Source organism: Callorhinchus milii, unplaced genomic scaffold (genome assembly GCF_018977255.1).
Source record: "Callorhinchus milii isolate IMCB2004 unplaced genomic scaffold, IMCB_Cmil_1.0 Scaffold3, whole genome shotgun sequence".
Classification (NCBI taxonomy): domain Eukaryota; kingdom Metazoa; phylum Chordata; class Chondrichthyes; order Chimaeriformes; family Callorhinchidae; genus Callorhinchus; species Callorhinchus milii.
In genome coordinates, this window is record NW_024704744.1 from 35,830,770 (window position 1) to 35,851,771 (window position 21,002).

Here is a 21,002-nt window from a genome sequence, read left to right on the forward strand (position 1 = left end):
CAGGTCAGTTTTGAACTTTACAGCATTGAGCGAGCTACCCAAGGTATCACCTTTATTGTTTCAAACTGTGCTTCAAGATACAGCTAATCCCTGGGATCCCACAGATCGATGTGAACCGCCGGTTCAGTTGGATATTAAAGATCCTATGGCATTATTGAAAAAGAGAAGGGAGTTTCTCCTGGTGTCCTGGCCAACAATCCCCAACATAAAATTGGTCACTCATTTCATAGCTGTTTGTTGGACATTGCTGTGCATAATTGTGTTTCTGTTGAAATGGGGTGACTGCCTAGAAATATGCAGTCAATCCATTTCACAGTAAATTCTGTGAAGGGCTTTGAGACGCTTTGGCGACATGATAAGGCTCTATACGAAATGCAAGGATTATTATTATTTTACTCCCACACTTTTCAAATACAGTCTCTCGACAGTATTCAGGAATGGGAACCGTGGTTGATTTTAATTACTCCTATAGTTCAGGGCTTCGAAGCAAATTATAAGATCCCACATTGCCACTGGCTAATATCAGCTAACGCATTCCTTGTTTGTATGGGTTCAGTTCCGTAGTATGGAATGACTTATTAATAGAAACATCAGGGAATCCCAAATGAGCATTGTTAAACTATTGAAGGGGTTAACAGTCTGGGAGAAGTTAGGGATAGCGTGATGGTATCCGAATGCCCGATATGCAGTTTTATCAATGTTAGACTGAGAACTTAAATGAGATTGGTTGTATATCAGAAATGAAAACATCTTCACAGAGAGAGGTGAAATGTGGCTGTGCAGATCTTTGTACGTAATTGCTTCCCACACGATGGGCTGCTCCAAATCAATTCAATGTGTAGAATGTGGTTCTAGGCACAGGTTACAGTGGATTTCATTGGCCATTTTTCAATTAGTTCTGAATCCTTACTATTTAAAGCATTGCTCCATATAGAATTCCAGCCATATGGTGTATATCAAGGGACTTGAAACCATGCCAACAATATAGATGGATTAGAAATGTCAAGGTAAAATTCATCAAAAAGGTAAATTTAGTTACAGTATGTGACAATTTCTACTTTAAGCTGTGATTCCTTTGCTGTTTTCTTTTTCCAGTGTTTTGTAATGGATACAAAGTTATAATTATGAAATGTTGCATTTTTTTCAACTATTACTGAAGACTGGTCAGCACTCTCAACCCCCACCCAAACTTCGGCACAGTGGTATAGTCCAAAGACCATTTTCAAAACATGTTGGTACCAACTTGGATATTTCAAATATCAGGCCTGATTGTTCCACTCACCTGGAGGCAGTTTTAGAGTGGGTTCAGAGGAAACTGCTTGAGTTAAGTTGGTTGTCTACCTTTAGCTACACGCAAACGTCAATCGCCATAATCAGAAGCAGCCATGACTCAGTTGAGTTTGTGTGTCAGCCTATATCAGTTGGTAGCCCTCTCACCTCTGAGTCAGAAGATTATTGGTTTAAACCCCACATTGGGACTTATATAGTCTAAGCTGACGATGCAGTACTGGGAAAGTCTTGCATTGTCGGATGAGACATTAAGATGGGGTCTCGTCTGTCTGTTTTCGGTGGACATTAAAGATCCTGTGGATCTACTAGAAAAGAGAAGGGAGTTATCCTGGTGTCCTAGCCAATTAATCCCCCAAATAAATTGGACATTCACTTCATGGCTGTTTGTGAGACATTGTTGTGCACAATTGGGCTGCTGTGTTCACTTACAAATACACAATTTTATTGCACTTCAAAGTATTCTGTGAAGGGCTTTGGGACATCCTACTGACCTGAAAGGCACTATATCAATGCAAGGATTATTATTATGAATGATAATAATTGTCAGAGTCTTGTAGCTCAGTGGTTAGAGCACTCGCCTCGCAAGCAAGATATCTAGGTTTGATTCCCAGGCAGGGCGAAATGTTGGGCAAGTTTCCTTATTCCACACGCCTCTGTTTACCTAGCAGTAAGATGGAACCTGGTTGTTAGTCGATTGGCGGATCGATTTTCTGAGGGTAATAATTTCTTATAAAAAAAGGTCACTCAATGCATGACTGTTTGTGGGACACTGCTGTGTCCAATTGGCTACCATGTTTCACCCACAAAAATATAGTCAATTCACTTTACAATTTATTCTATGAAGCGCTTTAGATGTCTCGAAGATGTGATAAGGCACTACGTCAAATGCAAGGATTATTATTATAATAATAACAATAATGACTGTAGTAATCTTTGGGCCCATCCAATTTGTTGAGGGCCATGAAAGGGGTCCAGGTATCGAAACTCTTATTTCTGTCAGTTCTTAGCAATTGGAGACTTTTTAGGGAAGCAAATTATTTCTGTGTCAGATTCCTGGTTGACAAAAAGAAAGGTTGACAATAAAAATGAACAAGGCTTGTTGCTCTGCTCTGCACTGCTTGATTGGCTCAGCTCCCTTGTGTTATGTTGACAAGAACCAGGTGTGGATTAATCAGATTATGATACAGCTTCAGAAAGGCTCAGAATACTTCACTTTGTAAATAACTGCGGCTAAATGTGAAACAAGTATCAAATAATGTATTGTTTCTGGTTTAAGTTTCTGGTGTGCTTTGGGAGTCAAGTACGAGATTCAAGCAGCAACAAGACAGGACAAATAATAATAATAATTAACCTTGTATTTGATATAGCTTCTTATCACGCCTTCAAGACATCTCAAAACGCTTCACAGCCTATACTGTAAAGTGAACTGACTGTATATTTTATGGTTGAAATGCGGCAGCCAATTGCGCACAGCAATGTCCCACAAAATAATCATGGATTGAGTGACATCTAATCTAATTTTTATTTATTTATTATTCGTTTTTAAAGGATTATTACCTCTGAAAAAGCGATTTGCCAATCGACTAACAACCGGATTCCTCCTCATTCCTAGGTAAACAGAGGCGTGTGGAGTTAAGAAATATGCCTAATTGGGTTTCCGTGCCGCCCACAGCACAGAAACAGCCCTGGTCAAAGTGACAAATGCCATTCTGTCCATCTGCCACCAGGGCTCCCTCTGCCTTCTCATCCTACTTGACCTCTCTGCTGCTTTCGATACGGTCGACCACTCTATCTTCATCCAATGCCTCTCCTCTAATAATAATAATAATCCTTGCTTTTGATATAGCGCTTTTCACATCTTCTCTACATCTCAAAGCACTTCACAGAATATACTGTAAAGTGAATTGACCGTACATTTGTGTCACCTCAACCTCTATGGCACTTTCCTTGACTGGTTCAGATCGTACCTCCCACACCACGTGCACCTCATCTCCACAAACGGCTTCTTCTCCAGCCCCCGCACTGTCTCGTGCAGTGTTCCTCAGGGCTCTGTCCTTGGTCCCCTCCTATTCAATATCTATACGCTCCCTCTTGGTGACATAATCCACAGACATGGGGTCAACTTCCACATGTATGCAGATGACACCCAACTATACCTCTCTGCCTCCACCCTTGGCTCCAGGACCACTGCTGTCCTGACAGAATGTCTGTCAGACATCAAGACCTGAATGAGAGCTAACTTTCTTCAGTTGAACTTCAACAAGATCGAGGCTCTCCTGATTGGCTCCCGTCAGCGCCTTCACACCTCAGGCGCTGACAGCATCACCGTCCATGGTTGCACACTCCACCTCACTGAGCCAGTCTGGAACCTTGGGGTCTTGTTTGACCCTCAACTATACTTTCTAACTCACATCTGTGCCATGACCCGCTCTGCCTTCCCCCACCTCCACAACTTCCCCCGGTTCCGCCAGTCTCAAACCGCAGGACACCGAAACCCTCACCCACGCATTCATTACATCGAGGCTCGACTATGCAAACTCACTGCTTGTCGGCCTCCCCAACTCCTCCCTCCACAGGCTGCAGATCATCCAGAACTCTGCAGCCCGTGACCTCTCCCGGCTCCGGGACCCTATCACCCCCATCCTCGCCCGACTCCACTGGCTTCCCATCACACAGAGGATACAGTTCAAGATCCTGGTGCTCACCTTCAAATCTCTCCACGGTCTTGCTCCCCCCTACCTCTGCGATCTCCTAACCCCCTAGCATCCTGATCGCTCCCTCCGCTTAGCGGACTCCGGCCTGCTTCACGTCCCCCACCTCGCTTGCCCCATTATTGGCGGGTGGGTCTTCTGCCACTCTGCCCCAACCTCTGGAACTCCATCCCACAGTCCTTCTGCCTCGCCCCCTCCCTCGCCACTTTAAGACCCATCTCAAGACCCTCCTCTTCAACCGTGCATTTGATCTCTCTGCTTCCCTCCCTGCACCCTCCCCCACACCGACCCCAGCTCAGGTTCGTAACTCTGTCTATGCAGCACCTTTGGACGTCCCCCTGATGTGAAAGGCGCTTTACAAATATAAATTTGTTGTTGTTATTGCCCAAGTTTTTGCACCGCCTGGGAATCGAACCCAGGTCCTCTCACTTGCGACCTCAGCGTTCTGTTCGACCCTGAGCTGTCCTTTCTTCCTCATATCCGCGCCACAACTGGCACCGACTTCCATCACCTCCGAAACATCGCCAGACTACGGCACTACCTCACCCCTCACGCTGCTGAGACTCTGGTCCACTCCTTTATCACCTCAAGGCTGGACTATGGGAACTCTCTCCTCGTCGGCCTTCCCGCCACCTCCCTCCACAAGCTGCAGGTCATTCAGAACTCTGCAGCTCGTGTACTGTCCCGCACCAGGCTTCGGGACCACATCACTCCCACCCTCGCTCGCCTCCACTGGCTCCCCATCCCCCAGAGGATCGAATTCAAGATCCTCATCCTCACCTACAAGGCCATTCACGGCCTTGCTCCCTCCTACCTCTCCGACCTACTATCCCCCTACCTACCTGCCCGTACCCTCCGTTCCTCTGGCTCCGGTCTGTTCCACATCCCCCCCCCAACCGCCCTACCATCGGTGGCCGGGCCTTCAGCCTCTCAGCCCCCAGGCTCTGGAACTCCATCCCCCAGTGCCTTCGCCGCCTCCTCCCTTTCCTCCTTCAAGGTCGGTCTCAAGACCTTTCTCTTTGACCGAGCCTTCAGCTCCCCTCTCGATTCTCTACCCCCTCCTCTCTCCCTCCCTTCCCTCCCCTCACCCTGACCATTTCCCCTCTGCTCAGGTCATGACCCAACTGTCCAGCGCCTTGGGACGTCCTCCCGACATGAAAGGCGCTCTATAAATGGAATCTTGTTGTTGTTGTTGTTGTTGTTGTTGAAGGGAAAATCATTCAACAGCTTACATCCTTCTCTCTTCACACTCATTCGGTTAATGCTGTTTGAGTAGCACACAGACATATGATACATCCCATATTGTATTATGCCTCATTCCTCTCTCTAAACACAGCTAAAAACTTACAAGCGAGGTATCTAATAACCCGCTCGTTCAAATGGCCGAGATTTCCTTCAAAGAGGATGCATAATAATCACAAGCCAAACTCTGATGTAATTTAAGTCTTTCCACTAAGCAATAAGTAGAAAATGTGATGTACGCCCTGGAACAGGATTGGTGCTTTATTACTGTATGAAACGTTTATATCTTGTTATTAATGGTACAATATCGCCCTCTGTTGGTGCAAGAACAAACGGCACTATCAGAAACATTTTTAAAAGGTAAAGTATAGGGGAGGCAACTGACATCTTATCTTTACAGTTCACTACTTCTGCCCTCACCAAAAAATGGTGTCAACAGAAGGCCATATTATTTAACAGTAAACGTTGCCAAAACTCTCAACCATATTTTTATCACCTCCCATCTTGACATCTCAAAAGCACTCCTCTCTGGTGTCCCCAGTGTCACCATCCACAAGGTCCAGCAAATACAAGATTGCACACTACCCATCTCCTCACCCATACCAACCTCCACTGCCCATCTCCTCACCCACACCAACCTCCACATGTCCATCACCCCAATCCTAGCCAGGCTGCTCTGGTTCTCCATCTCCAAGTGGATCGATTTCAAGATCCTCACCTTGATATACAAATTCCTTCACGCCCGAGCACCTTCCTACATTTCTGACCTGCTTATACCCCACTCTTCTGCTGCCCCCATTTCTCAACTAACACAGGCATTCTCTGTGCATTCAACTACCTCGCCTCTAATCTAATTGACAGCACCCTAAGAGAAGGGTGCTATATACATGGAAGTTGTTATTGCAGTAATCTCTGGAACTCCTTGTTACAAGTTATTGTTAATACCTTAACTTAACATGACCTAGGTTTAATACCTCATCTGAAGAACAGTTAAAGTGGTAAATAACATAACAACAACAACAACTTGTATTTCATCCTGGCTAGCAGCTCGGAGCACTTAACAGTTTCAGAGCCCTATGCCGAGCCGGGTGGAGAGAGGAGGTGATCGTAAGCACAATCAAAGCGGAAGGTCTTCAGGTGAGATCTGAAAAAGGGGAAGGAGGGGGCAAGTGGAGGGATTGAGAGAGACAGTTCCAAAGTTTGGGCTGAAAACACGGCTGAGGATGGTGGGGTGGAGGGACGAGGGACAAGCAGGAGACTGGAGCCAGCTGGTTGGAGGTAGCGGGTGGTGGAGTGCAGAGTAAGCAGGTCGGAGAGGTATGGAGGTGCCAGGGCATGAGGGGATTTGTAGACAAGTATGACGATCTTGGAGTCAATCCATTCTGTGATAGGGAGCCAGTGGAGTCTGGCGTGGACTGGTCTTAGGTACGGAGTTTACAGCCGGTGAGTATACAAAGCATAGAGTTTTGAAATAGTTGGATTTTAAAACTCTGCCCTGACCCTGTGCACATAGGTGCACCATCCAGCAAAGTTTCTGGATAGCAGTCAGGATCTGATGGTTTCCCTCCCTGATCCTGTGTACTGAGGTGACATGGGATTTTTAATGTGCACCTGAACAGGCAGACAGAGCCTCAGTTTTAACATCTCAGACAAAGGACAAACAACATCAAGATGGCATTATTATATCAGAAGGAGGGACTGTTGAAATGAGATGAAAACTCACCTTCTTGCTGTCATTTGTTCATGCAAGGATTATTATTATTAAACCTGGTGTCACAGAGTCACAACAAAAGCTTCTCATTCTCCACTGAAGTACCAGTGAAGAACTAATACTCCCCTTTTCAATACCACTGACTTCAGGGAATAGATAATAATAATAATTCTTGCATTTTATATAGAGCCTTATCACATCACTGAGACATCTCAAACGGCTTCACAGAATATGTTGTAACTCAACTAACAACTAGGTTCCTACTTACTGCTAGGTAAACAGAGATGTGCGGAGTAAGGAAACTTGTCTTATAATGGATTGTGAACATTCTTAAATCCACTCTTAATTTAGAAACCAGTTTCATTTTATGATCTGGAGGAAAAACATCTCCAGGATTCAGTCTGAATTTAAGCATTTTTCACATATTGTATGAATTTATATTTTGAGACAAAACAATCGCAGGCTAAGATCAGTAGAATTTTGTGCCTTAATTGGTCTCATTTGTATAATTTTCTTAACAGGATCCTTAATGTGAAGGATTTTTTATTGACACTCAATAACTGTGTTCAGTTAGAGCGGAGTTCCCACAGGTTGGCGATGACATACCTCCGGTTACTGGAAAGAGTCGCTCATTTGTACAATTCAGATTCTTTATTAAGGAATTCCATTAAGAAATGCATTAAGAAATGCCTAATTTTGATCCCCAATAGAAATAAATAAATACAATTCATCGGCTTAAAACCAGCTCACAGAGACGAAACCTGGTGATGAATCATGAAGTTCTCCACATGCCTGAAGTGTATGTATCAGTTTAGCACTTGTGGCAGTGTGTTAAGCAGGGGAAATTCCACAGTCTCAAACAAAGGCTCTCATATCCAATTTATAAGAAGTGACAGTCACAGACCTCATCTCTGGACAGAAACTGATCATTTTCTGCCTTCTCCATCCTGCATCCTGATTCATCATGTTTGATGCACACGAACCTTCCAGCTCAGCGTACAAACCACAAATGTGATACTTCTGCTTTTCACCTCCGCGTTTTTTTCATACATGTCTCCTTACACTTTCCACTTACAAAGACTAAGAGTTCAGACCTCTGAAACCAAAACTTTCGACTGCTCAAAGAGAAAGTAAAGGGATCACGAATTGCTGGTGGAGTAAAGGTGGACACATAAAAACAGCCTCTAACTTGATATAAATTGATCTTCTACTTTGAACAGAGTACTGCAAACAGAACAGAATAAATGAAAGGGAAAGCTGTGAGTGGAGAACAAATAGGAGAAGGTTAACAATAAAGAGAGACTTTATGTTCCTGTCCTCCATCACACAGACGTCCTCCGTCGCTTTGCAAGTGAGAGACCTGAGTTCAATTCCAGGCAGGGCGAAATTTTGGGTAAGTTTCCTTACTCCGCACGCCTAATAATAATCCCTCCAGAACCAAAAACAATAATAAATTGGTCATTTTCAATCTACGACTGTTTGTGGGACATTGCTGTGCGCAATTGGCTGCCGCGTTTGCCCACAAATATACAGCCAATTCACTTTACAGTGTGTTCTGTGAAGCGCTTTGGGACATCCACCCAACTTGAAAAGCGCTATATCAAATGCAAGGAATATTATTATTATATTATTATTATTATCCCTCCAACATGTCAACCTGGCTCACTCAGTAGCACTCTCATCTCTGAGTTAGAAGGTTGTGGGTTCAAGTCCCACATCGGGATGTTGAACTCACATGACCTAGGCTGTCAGCAGTATTTGAAAGAGAAGGAATTTTCTCCCAGTATCCTGGCAAACCATCCCCCCAATAAAATGTGACATTTAATTCATGGCTGTTTATGGAGCATTGCTGTGCACGAATTGGCTGCTGTGTTTGCCTTAAAATACAGTCATAGAATCATAGAATTTTACAGCACAGAAGGAGGGCCATTCGGCTCTTTGTGTCTTTGAAAAAAGTTATCCAAATCAATCCCACTCCCCCGCTCTCTCCCCATAGCCCTACAGACGTGTCCGCCCCAGTCACTACACATTACAGTAAACCCTGTGAAGCACTTTGAGACTGCCTCTCAATATGAAGAGTGCTATATCAAATATACAGATGTAATGTCTGCTTGGGCTTGGATACAAAAAATCAGCAATGCATCATGGGTGCCTGAAAACACCATCAAAAGTTATACTAACTTTATTTTTGCAAACTCCAGTTTGATAAATTGCAGTGAAAGAAAATCAAGACAAGTCAATATTAAATGTTGTCTATTAATCATCAGCAAATCCGTTAAGTCTGACTGACATATAACAACATTATCAATTAAATTAAGATATCGACTGGAACAAATTGGGCGCTGTTGTCTTTTGAAGTGTCTAGTAACAGAAACTTTAATGAAACTGTTAATGTAAGAGGCAAAGCTTAATCAAAATGGCATTAAGCTAATGATACTAAACTTCAATTAAAGTGTAATTAATAGCTGCAACTTTAATTATAATTGGGTTGAGGGAAAGATTTGTTTGTTTCATCCCAAATACAAAGATAAGTGTTATTCGATTGGAGGTAATGTGTTTTACTTTTGATAACTGATATCAAGAAAATAAAGAGACAAAATAAATTGCTGAGTTCCCCAAAAAAGCTTCAATTTAGAACGACACATGAACCATTAGAAATGGCCCTGAGTGAAGAGGTTGGGTTGTTATTTCATCGCTTTTATTGTTTACACAATTACGGATGTGATACAGAACAGACTGGTCTTTGAACAGGGTTAATATTAATAATAACCAAATAACGCTAATGCTTGTATTTTATAGAGCTCCTTTCATGTCAGGAGGATATCTCAAAGTGCGTCACAGAATTCATTGTAAAATGCATTGACTATGTATTTTGTAGGTGAACCAATTTGAGTATAGCAATGTCTTGTAAGCAGCAATGAGGTGAATGACCAATTGTAACTGGGGGATTTGCTGGCTGGGATACCTTTATTTTACTCCCTTCTATTTTTGACTTTTGACACAGGTTCTGAACAGGAAGACAAGATCGTCTGAACATCCGGGTTTGGGTTTTAAGCGAGCAGAGATGACTGCTGTACCAGGGGGAGCTGGTGGGTTTGGAAACAACCCTGGATTTCAGTGGAGTTAGGGAATTAAAGGTTGTGGAGAGACGATCATTCAGCAGCTTGACAGCTGCATCAGGATGGCTGCAGGTGTAGGGCCAGAGGGAGAGGAGGTTCGAGGAAGAGAGGGCATTTGTGAGGGACTCAGGGGAAACTTTTTCTAGGGACGGAAAAGATGGTGGAGGGTTTGGAAGAGGGGTGGGGAATGTGGGAGGAGAGGGAGATGAAGAAGTGGTCCGAGATGGCCTTGTCCGTGATGGACAGGTCGGAAATACCAAGGCCATGTGTGATGACGAGTTTGAGGGGGTGGCCACGGTTGTGGGTTGGTCAGTTGTTGTGGAGGGTGAGGTTTAAGGAGGAGAGGAGGGCAGTGAAATCCGAGGATTTTAGCTGGAGGTTGAAATCACAATTACCCCAGATTGCCACAAGAGGATCAGGAAGTCACTGTGCAAAGAGCTGCCAGGTGGGACACGTTACTGATGCACCACCCCATTATCAGCATAGTTGAAGTTTGAAACACAGGGGTGAAATTTGCAGTTTCATAACCTTGTGACGATTATCACAATGAGCATAATATGAAACGCCACAAATTTTCACCTCACAAATATCAAGTGACTCTGTTTGTTAAGCAAGTATCCCAGGATCAGGCACTGAATAGCCAAGATCAGTCCTTCTGGGGTTCTAGGGATAAGAATAATGAGTAAGATTACCCAGTTATCATTGTGGTCCCTCGAAGTAGGACTGACAATTGAGTGGCACTTAAGATCTACCTGATAGCATTGGAAGCAGACCACTTTCAATTGGTCTATTCAGGAGAGATATGAATGCAAATCCTACAAGATAAAGAAATATGCTTTTACATTTTTTTTCGTAAAAGGACTATAAAATGCCCTCCAATCTGCAGTTGATATTTTTATAATATAATAAACCTTGCATTTGACATAGCGCTTTTCACATCTTTTATTACCAAAGCACAGCTCCGCAACATTGCCAGACTTGCCACTTCCTCACCCCTCAGGCTGCCAAAACCCTCACTCACACATTTGTCACCTCAACAACAATTGCAAGATTATATTTGTATAGCGACTTTCACGTCGGGAGGACTCCCAAGGCTCTGGACAGAGTACAGCATTTCAGACCTCAAGGCTTGATTATGGGAACTCCCTCCTCATCGGCCTTCCGAACTCTTCCCTTCACAAGCTGCAGATCATCCAAAACACTGCAGCATATGTACTCTCACACAACAGGCTCCATGACCCCATCACTCCTACCCTCGCCCGACTCCACTGGCTCCCCATCCCCCAGAGGATCGAGTTCAAGATCCTCGTCCTCACCTTGAAGGCCATCCATGGCCTTGCTCCCTCCTACCTCTCTGACCTGCTGACTCCCTACCAACCTGCCAGCTCCCTCTGTTCATCGGGCTCCGGCCTGCTCCATGTCTCCTGCCCGACCCGCCCTACCATCGGTGGACGGGCTTTCAGCCTCTCTGCCCCCACACTCTGGAACTCCATCCCACAATCCCTTTGCCTCGCTTCCTCCCTGGTCTCTTTCAAGGCCGGTCTCAGGACCTTCTCTTCAACCGTGCCTTTAGTCTTCTTCCCACCTCTCTGCCTTCCCTCACCCCTACACCACCCCTCCCCCATGCTCGGGCCCTGACACCTGACTGTTCAGCGCTTTGGGACATCCTCCCGATGTGAAAGGCGCTCTATAAGTGTAATTTTGTTGTTGTTGTAGTAGACATCTCAAAGCGCTTCAAAGAATATACTGTAAAGTGAATTGACTATTTTTGGGGCAAAACGCGGCAGCCAATTGCACACAAGTGTCCCACAAACAGTCATGGATTGAGTGACCAAATTGTTTTTTTTTATTTTCTTGAGGGATTATTATCAGGTGTGTGGAGTAAGGAAACTTGACCAAGGTTTCACTCTGCCGGGAATCAAACCCAGGTCTCTTCACTTGAGAGGCGAGTGCTCTAATCACTGAGCTACAGGACTCCTATTTTTGATATCTTTGTAGAGTCCTGTGCAAATCTGGAGTTCCTAACCTGTTAAAGTGCTTTCAGTTTAGGAGGAACAAAGAGGCAGATGGATCCATCATTCACTTTGCTTCTTGTTCATAAGGGCTGTACTTGGCACTGCCCTACCTCTCTGATGTCCAAGTTTACATGAAAAATCTGTGTAACTGGAGAATGTTTCTAGAAATTGAATGAAAAAAAATTGTTAGAGCACCTTATACTGAAATGTCTCAAAGCTAATAACTGTCATTTTGTACACCACAGGTATTCCCACAAATAGTCAGAAGTAAATGACTAATTCACATGGAGGATTGTTGGCTTGTAGAGATCTTTGTGTTTTGAACAATGCCATAGCATCTTTAATATGCACTTTGATATCAAGGACAGCTTTCATTCACAGGACAGCCCTCGGACAATGCAAGTTCTACCCTACTATTGCGCTGAAGTGATGGCTGGAGATTGTGAGCTCAAGTCCCGACAAGAGAGGGCCACAAATGTCTTCTCCAAAGGTAAAAGTGCTGCCAACTGAGCCAAGCTGCCACTTGTACAGTGGGAGTGTTTAAATGTCTTGTGGTGATGGGGTTATTCTGTGCTTAGCAGGCTGTGCTTTGGCAATAATGTTCATGCTGAGAGTCAGTATGCTCCAAATCCTTGGATGTAAGATGACAGTCACACAAGAGAAGTCATGTTTTATGACATTATTACTGCAGTCGGCTGTCAGATATATTCTATGTGTAGTGCAAAGCATATTAAAGTAGGTGAGAATTAGATACAATTCTTTGCAGTCAAAGACAATCTTAAAAATAAATAAAAAAATAAGAGTGGGTAATATTAATGACTAGAATTGCATCATATGCTTGGCAGGCAGACACACTGTGAAACAATCGTTAATAGTTTCTTAAAGGAAGAAGAAGTTTGTTCACAAATTATGATGACCTTCAGTATGCAAATTTTGTTAGAAGCTCTGCTCATTTAAAGCACATCAAAAAGCTGGCCTATGTTGTTTCCTGATATCAGCCCAAGCAACAGAGTGCCTTACAGTGAGCGAGGGAAGAAATATTAGCTTGGATTCTTGTTCCTGGTTGCTATCCAGAGATCCCTGCAGCAAAGTGCACGTGTGGATGTCAGGTGAGTTCAGGATTAAACTCAGTTGTAATGTCACTCAGGTCAAATAGCCTGCTGACATTCATTATCTAGGCGCACACATTAAGATGGCAAGGGACTGGAGAACCATAGTATACCAGCATGAATCAACATTCTTCAGAAAGGTGGCGGGAAAATATGGAGGGGGGAAACTAACAATAAATATGCAGGAATATGAAAATATTCACAGAACATAGTCTGAGAAAAAAAATCAATAGCACAAGAATGAAAGCTATCTCATTTTACTTTATCAGACAATGCTACACACACAATCAATGATGTTTCCATTTTAGAGTTTATTCCAAATCCAATTTTCTAAAATATGGACATTACAATGTTTGTTCTAATTGTTTGCCTCAACTGCTCAATGTACGGCGACTGTTTTTTTCTTGGAAGAACAATGAGATTTAAAAACCTATCTTAGAAATAACTGCAGTAATATCTGAAGAGAAATTTTCGGTGAAGTGTGCAAATGGTCGACGGAAATAAAACAATAATGTAGCTCTCATGATGGTACTAACAGAATGCTGCTAAAGATGGACCTGTTCCAGGGTTTGAGACACATGGATGACAGATGGGCTTGCTGAGCATGCATTTTATTAGAATGTGCTTTGAGGAAGACCAGACTGTTACAACCTTGCCAAACTGCTTATGAGATGGTAGTAGTGATATAGAAAATTTGTAGTTCAAGCAAGTCCTTTCAACTGCCTTACACTAAGTAAGTTCAGTCAGGAACCACACCTACATAAGCAATTTTAAACAGGCTATTCTTCATCAATATTTTCAATTTCATTGCAAAAAATTAACACACTACAAAGAATTTACCCAATTTTATTTTCAATGCTTAAACATATTTGTACTGCTATTTAAAAAGTATTATTGCAGCATTTCAGAAATTATTCTTAACAAACAACTGGCAATGAAAATAAGTAGAGTAGAATGCAATAAAGTTAACAATAGCAAGAAGAACATGTCCTTTGTAAATATTTTAGCACAGTAAGATAACCACTGAATCGAATTGCATAAGTTGGCTGTTCTGGCATTTATGTTCCACAAGGGGCTGCTCTTTACCATTAGAATGGAGGAGGCAAAGCAGCTGATTAACATTTGTGTCATTTAGATTTATTGAATTCAAGCAAAGGGATATAGATTTGAGAAAAAAAAGTGATGAGACTGGTCTATACATGCAGAAAAAAGGCTGGTACTATGGTAGAATGCCAAATAACAAAGAAATCAAAATGTCAGAGCAGAACAATACTTTGTTAATGCAGCATAAATTGAGTTCCGTAAAACTATAGTTCCCATGATATTTTACCATAAGAGTCAATCTGCTGCAAGCATCTGTTTTATTTTGGCATTTTAAGAAAGTCTTACAGATAAGATGCAACCAAAGACCCTGAAATTTCTAGGGAATGAAGGAAAAAAATAAAGGCACTGGTTGATTCACACGTTTCCTGATGTCCAGAACACAATGGAATGCATCATTCCAGATCAGGAAAGTGAGAGAGAAAAAGATTATGTTATTGGAGTTGGGAGCAAGGATATAGATTTCTTAAAACATTACTTTATTTTGAAACAAATTAAGTGTTTCGTCAATTTTTGAAATACTGGCTTCTCTTCCTTCACAATAAATGTAACTAGTCCCAACTGATCTGCTGCTAGCAGTAGAATGTTAAAAAAATGATAGCTCAACACTAAAGGATTTGCTCTTCGATGCTGGACTGCAACTCTACAGTTTAATCATCTCAGTCTGAGGGAGAGCAAGTGAATGAGTGTTTTATAGCACACAATCGTTTTTGTAAAATGGCTCTTTGTTCAGCAGAATGGTAACGAAAGACCCTGAGCAACAACCTTGATGTTTAGGTACGATTATTTTCTAACCTAAGTACAAGGACACACCATGAACAACAAGCTAATTAGAAATATTGTTCCGCTCAATCCTTGAATCAGTCACATTACAAAGACCTATAATTGTCTCAACTTAAACAATTAAGTTTTTTTCAGTTATTTTTCCCCTCCACTTCAGAAAGTACTCTTTTCTTTTTGACGTATGGTTGCTGAAAATCTATTTTTTTTCTGATTTTTATTACACATTATACAATTTCTTAAAACAATTTTTCAACAATTTTCACACTTGGAGGACACAAGAGACATATTGCCAATCATAAAAATAATTTATCCACATTTATCTCAAGGTCAAGATGGAGATTATCTTTTACGATCTATTGGGCTCCTCCACTGTAATTGTAAAGGATGCTGATCCTCGACTGAAAAAAGACAATCTTGGCTCTTGTACTGATTAAGGACACTCTTGTCTCAATTGGTTGGGGGAAAAGGGCATCTGATCTCCCAAGTTAATTTACATATGCTGTTACCCATTCTTATATCTTAAAAGGCAGAAGCAGAACAACTATTAGTATCATTTCAGAAATGAGATTAAGTACAGAAATGAGATTAAAATTATAAGCAAACATTTTAAGCATTGTAACCAGAGGTTCTAGCCTTTTTGGATTCTTGGGAATTTACTTCCATTGAAACGTTGGAAGGAGCACATCACATTCATCACATTTTGAGTTTCCAAAACTATATTTGTTCAAAACAGAAGGAAAATACTGGTTAGATATTATGATAGTTGTGAGATGGTACAACACAACATGGTATATAATCTTATCACTGAATGTCTGTTGAAAAGCTATTTCGCATCTGAAATTCCTGTTGCATTTTCAATACTGCATACTGCCCAGAATTTCCTCAACACAAGACCAATTGGCCCTTTCTTCCAAGACGCATGCAAACATAGCTCATCTGAAAGAAGTGCATCAGAAATCAATCATTTTAATTGGAACCAGCAACAAAAATCAGTTTATTTCATGCGTGTGTACAGTGAGATACTTTCATGGCATAATATAGATGTAATGAGAATGTACTGAAAGCATTCAGTCCAGTCACTACAATATTAATGACCCAACAATACATGCACTCCTTGTTCTCTGGTAATCACATTCTATATCCTCAAGGGGCCATAGATCTTTGCAGTGTTGGCATACATACCACAAGTGGAATGCTAAATGAATTTCATTTTCACCAATCATTTTTAATAACAGCAGACTTGATATTTAGAATTCTGAATCATTCAGGATTACCTTTTCGAGTAGCATTTTTCAGACACAGCACAGTATTGTTAGGATCGCTGGATTTCCATTTTGAAGTCTTTGTGTGAAGTTGGTCAGCATGTTTTTGTAGCTCTCGACAAGTAGATACATTGTACACTGTAGTTTCCACCACATCAGTGTTGTCTCACAAAAGAGCATTTCCAACCTTGGCCCTGACAATGTCTCAATCTTTTCAAGTGTGTAATCTCCCTTCTTGTCCCCACCCAGTGTAATCATTTGTGTACTTTGGATTCTATACATCAAGAGCATACAATTAAAGGCACATTTTTACTAAAACTAAATAATTCTTAATCTGTATTTCTCAGGATGGAAAATCTTTTGTAGAATGGATTTCTTATTTTTGAAAAGACTGTAAAAATAATGGTAATTCACCAATCAGAGAAGAAATAATAAATTTGAAATCCGTAGCAGAGGATGATATATATTTCAGATTTACATGGAAGTTTCTTCCATGACTAGACTCAAATTAAAACCAGATTCTTCGAAAGGCAGGAAACCTTTTGGGGTTAAGGTACAAAGCCTTCCAATTAATCAAAAATTTTCAGGGCAGGAGAAATCAATCACACAAAGGAACAAAAATGCTGAGATGAATACCAGTGTAACAAAGATATAAAGTATTTGGAACCTTGTTTTCTTCTCTTCCTCTCTAAGCACATGTCATAACATAATGCATTTATGCTAAACATAAATTAAAATAAACTACTTCACACCCTCAGCTTCATCACACTGTTGGACTTCAACCCCAACAGTGAGCTACAGCGGTTTCCTGTACTGATAGCTAAGTGCTTCAATGATCCCAAATGAGAATTATTTTTCAAGAAAGTAAACTTCAAGTTACAACCTGGAAACATATCGAAACAATGCGATGCCCCGCTTTCAAAATAAACTATTTATTAAATCTCATTCTGATACTACTGTTTAGAATAGACAATTTAGTAAATATTACATATTCATCAGATCCACTAAGCATAGCCTTTTGGTAATAAATTTGAAATTCTAGGTTCATATTTTTTCAATGAGATTATCAGTTCCTCTGCTGTGAAAACAAATTGCTAAACAGACTTACAGAGACACCTTATCCTTTCCGATTAGGTGTTAGAAGTGTTACAATGTTAGAAGTCTGGAGTTTATGTCAAGTATTAGAGCTAACTACTAAGCTTATTTAGAACTTGGAAAATCTGGCTTCAAAAGTCATACTTAGGATTTTTATCGAATTCAATGTTTTTAAATATAAATAACCAGCTTTTTGTTCTGTTGGGTTACTTGACTAAAGTGTAAAAGAAGTAGATCCCTGGACTGTAGTGAGAATACACTGATTGGTTATCAATGGTACATTGGTTATCAATGAATAACAAACTCACTGGAATGTGCATCACTCACAGGAGCTTGCAGATCCCTTTGGATAAATCGAGATACCATCTACCTATTTAGACGGACAAAGATCTCATGGCACTATTCAAAAAGAGAAGGGAGTTTCTCCCCATATCCCATATTGTGGGATATGGTAGCTTGTAAATTGGATTCTTTCGCCCTGTTCAAGCAATTTTGTCACTGCAAATTTAAAAGTAGCACTTCATGAAAAGCATCACTGTGAAATTCGTACAGTATTTATCACTGGCAAATACCACACATATTTCTGTAGTATTTGGTTATAAAGCACCATTTAATTACAAATGTTTGTAAAAGTAGTAAAAACAGTCTTCAAAAGAAGATAACAAACACGACTTTTTCAAAGTAAAACAGCTCCAGATATAAAAAGAAAAACAGGTCCACGTACAATGTCATTACTTACAACATGGTAGGGTCATTGTCAAACTAAACCTCTCTTGCACTTTCATAATTATGACTATTTGCATTCATGTTCCTTGCAATATCGCACACAAAAAAAGAAAAAACAGATGCCCGTTTTTAAAATAAATATGGCCCACTTAAGTAGTACAAAAAAGCCATTAATCTCAAAACAAAACAGCACTCGGATCCTTCCAGACTCTGATATGTAACCTCCATTTGTAATACAAAATGGAGATAAAATGCTCTCATGGATTGCTGGGCTGTTCAGACTTGATCCTGTTAAGACAAAATGAAAATACCTTTATACTGTAGAATTTTTACAAAAGTTTTTTGTGTAACTGTAAATATGGAGAATACTGGTATAGATGTTTTACTAGAGTTCAAAAATTATGCAGATTGTGACTACCATCTCCAGCCCATTTAAATTACAAGAAAATTTGTTTACATAACTGGGAAAGGGGTGTGGGGGTGGAGAAAGAGAAAAGTATTTCATCATCTTCTTTGAGAGCTTTGTCTGCTTTGAGTCAAATATATTGCTATTCACCACAATACACTGCACTAATCAAAGTATTCCAATATTAAGCAATATAATGAGTACACAGGATCTATGTTCCAGTGACTAATTTGATTGCTTATTTCCTCATGTTTAATTTACAGATTTTTTTAGAATATATTTTTAGGTCCTCTGAAACTGGCACTAGGTTGCTGCCCCATTTACATTGTAGGCCAGAATCCAAAGCACTAGTGGCATCAGGAACACTGCTGCCACCTGCTTACATATGCAGTGTTTTTGAACCCCCAACCAATTTGGCCCAGATTCTTAGGAAAGGTACACAGCGTAGCAACATACGACTGCATTACTGATCTGAAAGGTTGGATGACAGTTTAGTTCACCCAAAGCTAGAACATAGACAGCAGCGGAATATTACTTTAAGCAGCAAGTGTTTCTGAATACAGCATGCAACATTTTTATATAGCAATAATGTACTGCTAAAAGCAGGCATCCTTAGCTGTAATATAACAAAGAAATCAAACACTATATATCAGTTGATAAATAATCTGCATATTGCAAATACACAATAACCCCCAAAAATTAGGCATAATCTACATGTAGAAAACAGACATTAGTTGCTGTCCAGCAGCCTTGAGTATATTTTTCTATATTTTCCTGATGTCAGGGGAGCAAGTTGATTGTGATCTAAAGGAATTAACTTAGAAATATGATCTCAGGAGTTCTTAAGTCATCCAAAATTGGATTTCTAACTGCAATAATTTATATTTATATAGCACCTTTCACGTTAGCAGGACATTTCAAAGTACTTCACACAGCTGACTGGATATCCGAGCTGGGAAGGGAGAGCTGAGTGCGGGGAGAGGGGGTGGGGCTGGCGGGAGGCGCAGTCAAAAAGTTAGGTCTTAAGGCGTATTTAAAAGTGAGGAGGGAAAGGGGGAGGTGGACTGACTCTGAGAGGCAGTTTCCAGAGAGCAGTCGGGCAGAATAACAGTGGTTCTGGAGGGTAGTGGCAGAGAGAGTTGGGTGCCATCCGCATACATGTAGAAATGGACCCCATACCTACATGTGATATCATGAAGTGGGAGCATACAGAGTACTAAGGGTAGAGCACTGAGGAACACTGCATGCGATTGTGCATGGGTATGAGGAGAAACCATTAGAAGAGATGAAATTATGACACTGATATAGGTAGGAGTGAAACCAGAACAGAATGGTGGAGGAGAGCAGGGAGGAGAGACAGTGGAGAAGGACAGAATGTTCAATTGTGTCAAAGGCAACAGAGAGGTGTTGAAAGGGGGAGTGGAAGTACCGCACCAGTGGAGAGGGAGAGGTTAATGGTAGGCCTTGCAGGGGTACAAGGAGGGGAAACTGTGTGGCTGTGGGGATTGAGAAAATACAACATTTCCAACTGACCCTGGTACAAAATAACATCTAAGGAGTTTGGCTTGCCCCCTTTGATCAGGCGTTTACATATAATTTTTTGCATCTTTCAAATGTTATAAAATGGTATGGTTTTGATAATAATTTAGCTTACCCTTTGAGATCCGCCTTCTCTGCATTGCCATCTTTAGCTTTGTCTTCTTCTTTCACATCTGTAAACAGTCAGTGAAGTCACTGTCAATTTGAGGACTCAAGAACATGGGTAAGAAAAAGCCATAGCTTGCAAGATAGTGAAACAAGATACATACATTTCCACAATCCTGTTTACCTACCAGGTTTTAAAAAATCTTTAGAAAGAAAGTGTTTGTGTAGATGCTTACGTACAATCAAAGGTACTTCCTGTACTTCTCTGACCCTAATTTGAAAGTACAGACCTTTCAGATCAGTATAGACTATTCAGTCGCCACCGTACTACTTGAGTTAGAAGAATGGTAACCATCTTGAACTTTTCCTAAGCAACAAAAGCTTTCAAACACGGAGATCAAACAGTTAAAAAAAACTCTTATTTTGGGCAGGGAGAGGAAAAGCCATGACCAAATGTTTTCCACAGTCCAGCATGCAAGAATGTTATATATATATATATATATACACACACACACATATATAAGGAGGTGAATATAAGGAATATATATATATATATATGAGGTCTGTCTCCTTTCTTCAAAGGATGCATTCACATCTCACAAAGTCTGACATCATTTGCTTCTATTCATTTTCAGATTAGCCAAACCCTGAGATCCCTTCATGTCCGGGGAGAAAAGGAGGTTGGGAGGTAAAAGAGAAAAGCACTGCACCATGCTGCAGCCAGAATTCACTGTTCGGCAGAAAAGGCAATGGGAAAATAGGCTTCCCTTTCTGGAGCTTGTTTACCA

At 41.1% G+C, this 21,002-nt stretch overlaps 1 protein-coding gene across 2 annotated transcripts in view; it reads right to left on the reverse strand.

Annotated features, from left to right (window-relative positions):
* Positions 1-14,027: 14,027 nt before the first annotated feature.
* LOC103182606 (histone deacetylase 2) overlaps positions 14,028-21,002 on the reverse strand; it is a 42,936-nt gene continuing 35,961 nt past the window's right edge. For both annotated transcript variants that reach the window (XM_042332799.1, XM_042332798.1), the window contains 2 exons: positions 20,225-20,282; positions 14,028-18,452 (listed from right to left, as the gene is read on the reverse strand). In XM_042332799.1, the coding sequence (XP_042188733.1) occupies positions 18,422-18,452; positions 20,225-20,282 (89 nt within the window). In that variant the 3' untranslated portion in view covers positions 14,028-18,421. The remainder of the gene's footprint in view (positions 18,453-20,224; positions 20,283-21,002) is intronic.